The 13,221-nt window shown below is 40.7% G+C and overlaps 1 protein-coding gene across 2 annotated transcripts in view; it reads right to left on the bottom strand.

The window, feature by feature from the left end:
• Window positions 1–13,221, bottom strand: part of celf1 (cugbp, Elav-like family member 1) — a 29,971-nt gene that overhangs the window by 12,359 nt on the left and 4,391 nt on the right. The window contains exons 2-6 of one of the 2 annotated variants that reach the window (XM_084001437.1): window positions 12,890–13,015; window positions 3,306–3,493; window positions 2,446–2,528; window positions 318–366; window positions 65–199 (exon numbers count right to left, since the gene is read on the bottom strand). In XM_084001437.1, coding sequence (XP_083857563.1) covers window positions 65–199; window positions 318–366; window positions 2,446–2,528; window positions 3,306–3,493; window positions 12,890–12,993 — 559 coding nt within the window. In that variant the 5' untranslated portion in view covers window positions 12,994–13,015. The remainder of the gene's footprint in view (window positions 1–64; window positions 200–317; window positions 367–2,445; window positions 2,529–3,305; window positions 3,494–12,889; window positions 13,016–13,221) is intronic. The other variant, XM_084001438.1, reaches the window with a different exon arrangement.

The raw sequence follows: 13,221 nt of genomic DNA, 5'->3' as shown, positions 1-13,221 counted from the left end.
TAAAGCTGGGCATAATTATCTATAGGTTCATTACTGCAGATGGTCACACTGTTGATTGTCTCACCACGGCTGAGTCCATCAGGGCCTCGAAGTATCCGGCACTCCTCTATCTGTCCGTACGGGGAGAACATCAGTCGGATGTCGTTCTCATTACATTTCTTGGAGATCATCCCAATAAACAGCTTCCTGTCCTCCACTGCTGTATTCAACACAACAGAGAACAGAAAGTTGAAACAAAGAAAATGCTTCATTAGGGTTATCATGATCATTAGCAGTAGCAAAGGGTTTAGCACAAAGTTGTTCTAAAAACTACTTACCATTGTTTTTCTCACTGTCAGCCGGCTTCATCTGGATCGGGTGGTGCATCTGAAGAATGAACACAAACAAACAGCACACTAGTACTCAGAGTGCTGACATACATGCATCTCTGTGCAGTGCGATGTATTTACAGTAAGTAACGTTGGCAGAAATATCATATCCAAGTTACTTGTTCCAGAAGGAGCAGGGAGAGTTATGAATTATGGTAGAAGATTGGCAGGTTGTGCTACTGTTTAAAAGGTGGTTTTTATCCATTGACAGTTTAAATATTTTGACTGTTTCAGTGTTATCATTAGGGTCCGGGCAGCGCAGCTGCCAGGACACTATTGTATTCCTAGGAATTCTTCTTCTTCTTCTTCCAAGGAAATCCTACTTCCCATGGGTGAAAACTCACCAAACTTCACAGAAACATCCGACCCCATGCCAGATTCACTCAACTTCAAGGACATGTGTCATATAACAAAATATCAAACCGAAATGTGCAAATACTGATATTTAATTGTAAAGGGATTAATGCTTTAATGGTACTACCTGGAACAATCAATACAGAAGATTACACAAACACGTTTTTGAATTATCCAGAGTAACTGAAATCCATTGCCATTAGTTTTATCTTTTTGGCTGGTATGTATTGATAAGCAAAACTGAAAAAAAAAATTGGCAGCAGCAGAGATACCCAGATCTTTGATTGTCGATCGTATATAGCAGTTTTGTATATTATCATGTTATATCATGTCATATTAAGGTTTATGAAATCGATTTGGATCAATAGCTCAAATAATAAGCAACAAAATTATGGCAGGTGAACTTTCCCTCACCTTTACTCACGAAAACAAAGTGAAATCTGTCAAAACAGACTTCTCTTCTGGTCTTCTGTTGATCTTTCCATACAAAAACATTTGCGTTCAACACTGTACTCTATGTTTCCTTTCCTTTTTCCAAACTCTGGCCCATTTTACTGATGGAGGGTTAGAGCTGCTGACAACTACTGAGGAAAATAAACACAGAAACAAAGGCTGCTGATTCTTTAGTGGATTGACCAGTGACTATCTTTAGAGTGTTGGGTGCACATGAGACCAAACAGATGGCAGCATCCTAACTGAAGGACTGAAAGAGAATAATTTATTACAAGGAAGAAGAAATTCTAAACATATTTAGCATGATGAGATCTTCATCAGAGTGCACGACAACATGGAAATGCACACTGCAAGCATACATGGAATTTGGCATTTGGTTTTGGTTAAAAAACAAAGCTGATTCATTAACCACAACACTACCAGCAATAAATCTAGACTTCTCATGAAAACGTATGCCATTATTATAATTAAGTAATTTGTAATTATTGGTAAATAAAGAAGAACAAAGTACTCAGGACTACTCTGTGAAACTACTTGTGTTTACTGCTCTGTTGTGGCTGATTTAACAATGTGCTACTGTAGCTGCCACTCTCATACAGTTAAATCACAAATGAGATATTATTGATTGAGCTTTCTGCAAGCTCTCAAAACTCTACACAAATACAGACAAACTGAACACCACACAAAGACAGCCCCATCTGTATCTATATAAAAATCTTATCTCCTGGTAAGGTCACATTGCACTACTTATTGCAGACAACATTGGGAGAACAGTAAGGCACTGTGATGTATCCAAAGAACCATTCATCAGGTGGATTGATGTCAATTATTCACTTTCATCTTTTTTTTTGGCATTGGCTGATTAAAATGCTCAGGAGGCTGATTACACAAAAAATATATACAGACACGACAGAGACATGTATCCTCGTTAATGTGGAGCTACTTCCTGTGTTAATTTTGCCATGTGTTCACTAGATGTTAATTTGTGTTCAGCAAATTTGTAATCTTATTATTATTAAGTTACTGCACGTTATACATCTGCCATTAGCTGCCCTGCTCTCTAAACAATGGCATGGGCAGATGATGTATGTCACTTGGAGCAAACTTTAGTTAACAAGTGCCACAGCGCCACTGTCTGGCCACTTTGCATCATATGTAACATGCTGAATCTGGAGCCTTTTATGGTTGTGCCTGTTGGTGTACCTCGTGCAATTCGGAGCTTATTTTGACAAGATTCTCAAGATTGGAAGTGCAGATGGAGGACACCTACCCCAGGCAAAATCTTCATGTTGTGCAGAGCGTTCTGTGCTTCCAAGGCTGACTTGCGAGTATAATATGTTATAAAACAGCAGCCTGCCAGGAAGGGAAAGAGACATCTGTGTCATACACCTCACTGAGTTACTAAATTTAATTTGTAAAACAATAAATCTACTATATAGAGGATATGCTAAAAGCCATAGGAGTAGTACCAGTATCACTAAACTACTATGAAGCCATTAAAAAAGTCATGAATAAACGCACACGGAAAGATTCACAAATATATTCTGGCATTAATATGTGAATAACTCCAACGAGATTCAACTATGAAAATCCTTAGTCAGACACACCCCTACACAGTACACAATGTTGTTCTACATAAATGTAAAAAAAAAAATACTATGCAGTTTTCATCAAAAATGTATACGTGTTTATATAGAACAACAAAGGTTTTTGTGCAAAATGTTTTGTGGAGAGCCATTTACATATAAATCCCAAAATACATTTGTGAAACCTTCTGTGTGCACTTCCTCATTTAGAGACTGATCTGGCTCTATTGACTGATTTGACAGGAAAATGGTGCTGGAATTTATCAATCATGATACATGTAAACATGTAACAAAGACATGCTGAACACACAAAAACACAAACCAAAACCTTGTGCCTCAGATTGACAGAGGACAACAAAAAGAGCACTAGAGGCTGTTTGATGTGGTGAGTCTGAGCAACACCGACATTGCCAAAGTTCATCTGGTTTCTATGTGGTTCAACATGTGCACTATACTGCAAGATTTAGGGGTTACATTAATGCTATCGTGCATTATGTCTCTTATTTGTGTGTGTGTGATGTGTGGTGTGTTACTCCAGGCTGACCTTTGCTCTGTGGTGGATTCTGGCTGCGGTCTCGCAGCACATTAATCTCATAGACTGCTCCATAAGGCTCAAATAGCTCACGAAGCTGTTCTTCAGACCAGGACCGTGGGATCTGTCCCACAAACATCTTAATGGCATCAACGTCGGGTTGGTCGGGATGGTCCAGAGACCCGTTCATCTTCTTCCCACTGCAAAAGACAAACATCAGTGCATTGAACTGAAAATGTTTTACTTCATTTCATTATGAGAGCTGTGCAGCACTTTAACTCATTCACTAGTTTGCTCAAGACACACCTGCTTTAATTGCAAATAAAGCAGAAAGTGAGATCTAATCACAAGTGATCAATAAAGATACATTTTAAAGCAGGTGTCAACAGGTCAACCAGGTCTTATAAGGCCTTTTTAGCAGCTGACTCTGACTCTGTCTCTCCATCCACCCTGAAGCACTGTGCTGCTCAGCTGTGTCCATTCACACACATCTTTAATGCCTCACTGGAGAAACTCCATGTGCTTCTTCAAATCCAAATGTCAGATGTAACTGTCCATCAATGTCCACCATCATCCTTGTCTCTGAGGCACTGCCTGTGAGTTCACTGATGTGGGGATATCACAATACAAATCAGTGTTTCTCAATAGCAAATGTAATACCAGCAAAGAAAAAGAAAACTACTGAGGCTGCACCATACAGTCACTGTGATCAGTAGCGTGAAAACACTCTCTGTAAAAGTCAGTGGTTTTTTTAAAACAGACTTTAACAACCTGCTAATGCTGTGAGAACTACTCGCGTTACAAGTTGTTGCTATATTAGCCTAATCAAACTAATGTTAGCCCTCGTAAATGCTGTGTGTGTAGCACACAGCTACAAGCTATTCCAGCTGTCACAAACCACAAACGGTAACATTTAATGACATTACAGATGTCCATTTTTGGCCTCTGGAGCTTCAGTGGTAGTGAAAACCTAATATCGCACATTTGGCACCCTGCTGTTTTATTTTCATCACTCAGTTTAAAGTGTTCCCAAACAGCTGAAGATTTACGTTTAACTGACAACGTAATCTGAAGCTGATGATCACTGCTGTGAGTGAGAGGGATGTCAGGTTCACTGATCTGAATGGAGCCAGATTCCTGTTAAACTCCAGCATGGCCTTCAAGCTGTGCATGTTTCCCTCCACTACAACTTTCTCCTCGACACATGTAACTGCAGCACGTGTGGTTCAGAGTTGGAAATTCCTCCGACCATGAAGTCAGGTAATCCCACACACCTTTGCAAGCTCATAGATGTTTTCTGACACCTCTATGTTTCTTCCCGTGAGCCAGGGTCACAGAAGGATGAAGAAGTACTGCTAAACACATTACGAGACAGCAGCACACCCTCAGATTCTTTACCTGATGCCTTTCTACTCTCAGACCAAAGCAGGTAGCCTCTCTCCTCAACATGTGCAATTAACTCCCAGTGTCCTTCTCCCTCCTCTGCTTTCTCATCCACATTTGCAACAGCCAGGTACTGCGCCCCCGTACCAATCTCCTGCCTTAAGTGTCTCAGTATGAGGACTCCCTTATTCATGAACTCTAGCTGTGATGACCCCTAAGAATTTGATTTATGTCAAAAATGCTTGTCACCTCGTCTTTTGACAACACCGTGGACAAGCCAGTCACTTAGTGGTCAGTGAGAACTTCCATCTCTTCATGCAGGAGATTTCCTAGATGGTAAACATGCTAAAACGGTATTACAGTAAGTGGACATGTTGCTGGCCTTGTTTAGTGCACCAGAACATGAGTTTGCCGGACCTTCTCATGTTCACAATCTTTTGGCCCAGTCATCTTCTGACTAAGATGCCAGTTATGCTCAGTATGCACACTCCACCCGTCCTGCTTCCCCGTACAATCCTTTGGACTTGTCCGTAAACAGCAACAGCAGACAGATACAGAGAGCCAAAGAAAGAGAGGAACTATTTGCAGAGCTCTCCCAGCACAAGTATTACAGTAAAATACATGGGATAAATTCACAGGCAGCTTCAATTTTTCTTGTAGCAAAGTAACCTCACAACCATAAGGGAGAACTACAAAAATCACCCAGTCCTTACTGCAGTGCCAATCATTATTTAACAGAAAAGGCAACAAGTTTAAATTTAGAAGACCTGGCATACTGAAAACACATAGCATCCATGGAGAAAAATTTGAAGGAAATTTTTATAAAGCCGTACAAGATCTGAGATTCATCACTGCAGCTGTACAGCCACCATTTCCATCTCTGACTTAAACCTATACAACTCTCTCTATCAGCTAGCCGGTTAACTGTATACATGCTTTAAGTTCAGCGTCTTAGCAATTTTAGTGGTCCTATAAATACATAGTTATTCTGCACATACGAACACAGAAACTAAATAAAAAGGGGAAGCAGGGAAGATCAGAAACTATGGAAACCAATTATATGGAATCACAGCACACATGTACACAAAAAGACACATTATAATTAACTGCAAATAATAGTACACAACAGCTGTTCCGCTGAGGTGTGATCCCTACACTCCCACATTCAAGCCCAAGTGGCAAATCACTGGACTGTACATAACAGACTGTCAGGAACACCTGTTCACCTGCTTATTCATGCAGTTATTCAAGGAGCAAATTATGTGGTGGCAGTTCAATGTATAAGATTCAGCAGATAGAGATGAGGAGCTTCAGAATGAGGAATAACAAGTCTCAGTGACCGACTGTGACTGGTTTGAGGTTTCCTGAATATGATCACCTCCTGGATTTTCACGCACAACAGTCTCTAGAGTTTTTACACAGGATGAACCCCAAAAACAAAATAAGACTCTATGTAGGTGACAGAAGTCAGAGGAGATGTTCATCATTTGAGGTTTGAATGATGTTTCTAGGTTAAATATTGGCAAAGCTCCACAGCTCCATAGATAGGTAGCGCATGTTGTCATCACTGGCCTAAACTGCTGGACAAGTTGCCTGCAGTTCCCTGGTCCGAAGGAAATATGACAAAACAATAAATAACCACACCCCAATCAATCCACTTCTCCTTCAGTCTTAGCACTACTGTAGCTGTGACATCATAGTTTAACATGTTATGTATCATGATGCAATTTGAAAACTAAGCATGAAACACAGGATCAATGAGCTCCTGTTAATCAACAGCTGCATTAGAGTAGATTAATGTCATTTCCGGAATAGTCCAAACTTAACTGACAATAAACTATAATGCTTGTACTGCCTTATCTGCATATTCTGGTTGGAAAATGTTTATTGACACTCAATCTATCCAAAAATATTTGCTCCTGCTTGCAAAATCACCACAAGCTGCAGTGGAGGGATGTCATGCGAGAGAAATATGTGGTTCTGACGAGTTTATTCTTGGTGCAACTCATTTTACACCTAAACACCAACAACGGTCTCTGCCTAGATTCAGATGGAGAAACCACCCACCTGGTGCCTTAGCACAAAACATCACATAGCAATATCAAGGTCAGGAAATCATCTGCTACTTGCTCTGGATACTGCACCTTTATTCTAAAGCAATGCGATGCAACAATGTGGAGTTGATAATGAACAGCAATAACAATGGATGCTATATTTTTACATCCCGTTTAACTGTTTAAACTTGCTTCTGATAATGGCCAAGTAGTTAAGTAAAAGAAAACACAATTACAAACTTAACGTACATTTGGCTTAGACTGATTAATGCTTACCAAAAGCCCCTCAACTGCATTGGACACAAAGGCTTTTAGCTTTTTTATAAAGTACTTCCCAACTTTTGTCTGCTCCGCTGTCCTCTCTAGAGACACCACGAGGCAGCTACCAGCAGAGAATAGGGGCTGGTAGGTCTCTTGATTATATATATTTCTAAAATATACCTACTGTGGATTAAGGCGGGGGGAGGGCGGCGAGTCGACACTCGTTGAAGACATCTCAGTAGTTATCACTGTGTTTGTTTAACAGATGTCTGATTCAAGTATCGTCTCCCTGGCAGCTTTTGTTGAGCATGTGGTTGACAGATGTTGTCTTTATCGACACCTAGCCAAGCTAACCACCACCAAGTCCATTTCATTTTCTACACAATAGCCTCTGCTCTGACCTGCTGCACATCCTGTGTGTGTGTGTGTATAGAGCCCTCATACAAACAAACACTGACACAGAGGGCAGAGCAGAGAAAAGAAAGACAGAAAAGCACATTTTTTCTGGAGTGGTCAGTTCTACTCCCTCTTTTGTTTTTGTTTGGCACTGTCGTGTGGCCGGAGGATGACATGACCTGTAATGACATGACCCGCAATGTGTCTATCAATCAAATGAGTTAAATAAATAAATGTAACACAATCACCACTCTTATTCCATGTTTAAGGATCCAGCTGCCTGAAAACAGACATTGGTGGGTCAGGTCTGTCAAACATCATCATGATAATGTTCTTATCTGCATGCATGTGGATTCTTCCCACAGTCCAGAAACATGTTCAAGTTAGATTAACTGGCAACTCCACAGGGCTCAGTTTAACTTTGTCCATTCAAAGTACTTGTTTCCAAAACAACAGGCTTGTCCAGATGTTACTTTGGAAATTGAATTCTCAGAGTTTCCTTTTTTTTAATGTAAAAAATATTTGGATTTATTACACAGTGCTACATTACCACTCCTTTGTCAACTAATACATCTTGCAGCTTCTTTGCAGTCTGCACTGAACACATCTCTGGGATATTCTCCTTTCACCTGTACTGTAATATCAGTATGTCCCGACAACAATCCTGTGGTTGATTCAAAATGTTGTAGCTCATCTCTTCTGTGTATAGCTTCCTAAATCACAAACCCTGCAATGATCAGACTACATCATCATATCTTCAAGAGCTCATAGTACCCTGCTACCACACGAGAGCACTCTGCTCTTTACATGCAGGTCTACAGCCTCATTCCACAGCAGGAACTTTTCCAAAAAACTAGGATCCTATCAGGAACTATCTGCATTTCGACTGCAGGAAATGGTCTAAATTTAATTCTGGGGTAGATGATGTACCCCCAAAGAAGTCCCTGGTTGGAGGGTTGACAGTTCAGGCCTGCAGAGATTAAATCTCTGATTGGTTAAGTACTCAGTGAATTTTATTTCACCCTGTTTTTAAAAGCCGCTGCTGCAACTGACTGATTTGTTTTGTTTGAGACTCCATTTTCAGTGTGGTTCGACATGGACTCCCAAACGAAAGTGTACAATGTATGACAGATGGACAAGGACTGATGGACAGAGGACAAAGTGCATTTGGCAGAAGATGACATCCAGCAGCAACTGGAACTGGCAACCCGCAACAAAAAGGTTTACGCCAAAATATCAACAAGCCAAACAGGTCTGGGACAAGTTATAAAACTTCAATAGGACTACAAAAAATACCTCCATTTCATTTCCATACGTGATGGCCCTGATTGCATAGCCTTACTGAGACTTTAGGCTGCAGTGGAAACACAGACAACAATGGCCCACAGGGACCTTTTAGTTCCTCAAGCGGTGCGTTAGGTACTTGGGCAAAATGCTCCTTAGTTTGGAAGAGGCAGAGCCTTCAGCTATCAGACTCTGTCTGGGAGGGCAACATCCTCTCTACATTTAAGATCAAGCTTAAAAAGATGCAAGATTAAAACTGTCCTCCATCCTCAGGGATAGCTGAGATGAGCCATAAATATCCCTAAATTATGCTGCTGAGTTTTGGAAACTCCCATGAGCACTGCCTCTCTCTTCCACGCTCTTTCCCTCTATGTTCCTATTTACAATATAGTTTGAGTGTTTCAACCATGGCAAAATTAAATGGATGATAAGTAATTTCCTGTGTTAAGTTTGGCTACTCAAATTCACATTCAAACATCTTTCTAAACAACTGTAGTCCAACATCATCAACAAATTATACTCTGATCATATATTTTCACAAAAGTATTATCATCTATGAATGAGTTTTAAAAACACATGTAAGACAACAACACAGGAGAGATAAGCCCCCGTAAGTAGTGTTGGTCAATTTAAATACTTTATCTAATATACGGATGTTTGGATCCACCCCCACTTCTTGCTTTATTCAGCAATGTGACACCCAATAAAGAGGATGGAGGAATCTTTCCCACCTGTGTATTCCTATACATTACCCAATATCTCACACAAGATGAGATACTCAGTGTTTGTTATGACATTTTATATAATTTGGCAGCCATTTTTGACCTTTGTGGAGTAAATAGATGCAGAGGACATGAGTCCATCATTTTTGTATTGCCCCCCACTGGCAACCTTTGTGAATGATTTATTTGTACCCAGTGCCATAGGTCAGATGGGTGGCTTCTCGATGCTGGATTGGATGCAATATTCATCTTCTCAAAACCAGCCTGAACCAAGATAATTTTGTTGTGTCTGATTAATATCTTATTCAAATATTGCTGTCTATACCTCTTTGTATAGGTCAGTATATTATGATCGTTACACATACGGTAAATTTCCCGCAGCTTATCTGGATTATTTCTGAGCATCAGGTGAATCTTTGTCAACAGCCACTTGCCCAGCAAAGACAGGTGAGCAGGGACTGAGGTTCGATCTGATGTCATAGTGACATAATGTCTGGATGCGTCTTCCCAGCCTGAAAAAATAACACCTCTGACACGGTTATGGAGCACCATTGTTTAGCTGACTTGTGACTCAATATTTTAGCCTCAATTTTATGTTAATGAACAATTCTAGTGGATGACTCATTTATCTAATTGTGTGGGTCTGTGAATCTGAATATGTAAGAAAAAATTACACACAACTTTGTCAGTTTTCATATATTTTTCACATATCATTAAGTTAACCATACTGCTAAATGAGTTCAAACTGGTGACAGAGCATCACAATTTCTTAGTGACATTATTAATGTGTTTGTAGTATCTGTGTGTGCTGTTGCCACTGGTTTCATAGTACAGAAAAGCTGGTGTTTTTGTTAAACAATGAATCCTCGCTCATCCTGGATATCTTTATATCATGACCTGACATTCAGCTGTACCAGCAGACATGTTTAATTGATCAAATAGCACCTTGATATCAAAATAAGCTCTACACTTACACACTGCGACAGTACGCCAGGAATGACAAAGCAAATCAGCTCAAAAGGATTTATTTTGGGTGAAAAAATATTAATAATGTGGCAATTGTGGTTGCATTTTAAGTATCATTCGTCAGAGCAGCCCATTAAACACAAAGCTCAGAAAAACAAAAGATCACTGTTGTTTCATGCACAAATAACATGGATCAGAGATGGGTTTCCAAATGAATTTGAACTGGAACCAGAATCAGAGAAAAAACAAGGTACAGGAAGGAACCATCCCAACCAACCAGAGTGAAGAGCTTTGCAGATAAAAAAAAAAAACCTGCATACACTGGATCTGACTATATTTTCGAGGGATTTCTTTCTAACACGTCAATTGGCACAGAAGGAACACATTACTGGAAAGGGTAAACAGTGCTGATCATACAGAAAAACAGATTCAACATCCCAGCCAAAAGTTCAATCTGATATTGGAATCAAAGCTGATTTGGTTTAAAAACTTGAAAGGTTTTACAACAGAAGAAAATAACTCAAATCAAATCAACATTCAATAGCTCAGCTATTCATCAAGAATATTTGACCATGACAACACCACAACGAGACAGCAAGTGATCAAATAAAGGTGGACATCTCATTCACAGGCCTGTTATCACCCTGACAAATTCCAACACGGCCGCACATGATTATTGCTGATTACAAACTAAACCACAAAGACCATCCTTAACACAGACGCAACCTTTCTGGATGATATCTAGAAACTTTACAGAACGTGAAATACTCACAAAGCTGGCCATAGTGAGTTACTTACACAGGACTGGAATTCAAAGAGCAGTGGTCCACCATCATCTCAGGCAGGAAATCCAACTTAAAAGAAGCCATGGTGGAAAAACTTGTTTGTTTTCTTCGCAACAAAGATGAATTTATAGCGAGATCAGACAGTGGTGGTGGTGGTTGTAAACTCCAGAGCATAAATGGTAAGTCCCTGGCGACTGGTATTGCAAAGACAGCCAACAGAAAAAGTCAGAGAGAAACAGTTGTGCCGTGACAAAATCAATCCACGTGGAGAACCCCTCCACTGGAGCAACAAATACGACAAACAAAATGCGCCTGAGGAAACACCTTTGTCTGAGATGGAAGAAGAGTACAAATGACAGACACAAAGTGACAGGCCTTCAGGTCGGCTTTCCAGGTTCTGCGACTGGGACTAACCGCTGCATTGGGATCATAGAGACAGAGTGCTGCGGGGATCACTGGGGCCAGAGAGAGTAATGGCCATTTGGGGTCCCACAATCAAAGTGCTGATGATCCACGGCCTTTGTGAACATTTCTCCAAGGCCAGCAGATCTGGCTGCAGCATCAGATAAACAGGGTGTCAGATTGATGGTGATAAGGCCCAGTGGGCAGAGGGAATGAAAGAGGGAGTGAATAGTACTCCCCAGCCAGTAGCTAATCCCTGGACTAGGCACAACGGGGGCTAACAATTAGGTTCCGGCCTGAGGGGGGTTGTGTTTGCCCTGTTGTCCTGCAGGCTGCACTGGTTGGTGTGTGACTTGTGTGTGTAAAAACAATGTCAAATGACACTGGCTTTGGTCTTTGTCCACCACACAGTGCACACACAAACTCACGCGAACATACACGTCAACATATCTATGAAATTAGATTAACTCAGGGAATGTATGTAATATAACACTGGACATGCGCACGTGCGAACCTCCTTTCCAATAACCTGCATATTTATTTTGGTTTTCATTCATTTAATACATCTTATTCTTTTTTTGATGCACAGATTGACACCTATCAATTGTGCAACATACATTCAGATAACCAACAGAAAACCAGCAGAGAGCCACCTGTGGCACCCTTGGCACAACTCTACTGGAGGATAAACACCAGTCTTCACAAGGTATTCCCTCATCTGGTGTTTAGCAGAACTGAACCAGTTCGGATATTTTGATTGTTGTTTAGTTTTTTGGACTAAATGGAGGCAATCGATAGAAAAGAACTGCAAAATACACTGTGAACCCCAATAATTGTTGACTGCACGCTAACAAAAATAACTAAATAATAAATAGTACCCAACATACATACCTCAGTAAACAACAAGAACGGCTCTTGACATAAGAGTGTGTGCACATATCTCTAGACGCAGATGTGCGTCTTGAGTAAAGGTGTGTGTGACAGAAGGTAGAAAATGTCAGTAAGCCAAATGTGCGATCTAAAACAGGCTGACCACAGCGGCACAACAAGCGTGAAAAATCATCGGCCTGCTGTAAATAGTAAATTGTTGTTCGACGGTGTTAAAAATCCCTTGAATTAAACCGCATGAGACACGTTGCACCAAAAACAGAGAAATGTCTGACTTTCATGCACTGTCAACCTGGAAACTCACTACAACGCTTTATAAAAATTAACGTGTTGGTGCCCCTTGATCATTTTAGCTTTTTATGATTGTAAAAGAGGGCTTCATCCTCAACCCCCTGACCTACTGTACTGTACTGTCTGCAGCGTTGTATGTACACATGCACTGATGGACTTCTTACCCCACTAGTGCCACACCGGAGACTTCCAGGTTAGGGAGGGGGAGTGTGGGCTGTCCAGCCTGCTCTGGAGACACATACAGGGTTTCGGGGTCCAGGCTATCCATCCAGGGCCTTGCACTACTACCGCTATCATACACAGAAACACACACAAACACACACAAACACACACAATTACAACTGAGAGCACAACAAAACAACAACAACAAAAATATGCTACACAAATATTTACACATTTGACAGAGACATTAACTTGTAACCAACAGTGGAGCGCAGCACACGCAGGGTGTCAATGGGGTGGCATCCAAGTGACCCAGTCACCCAGGTGGACTCAG

This window comes from Trachurus trachurus (assembly GCF_905171665.1).
Source record: "Trachurus trachurus genome assembly, chromosome: 3".
Taxonomy (NCBI): domain Eukaryota; kingdom Metazoa; phylum Chordata; class Actinopteri; order Carangiformes; family Carangidae; genus Trachurus; species Trachurus trachurus.
Note: the sequence above shows the minus strand (reverse complement) of the source record. Positions and strands in the feature narration are given on the sequence as shown.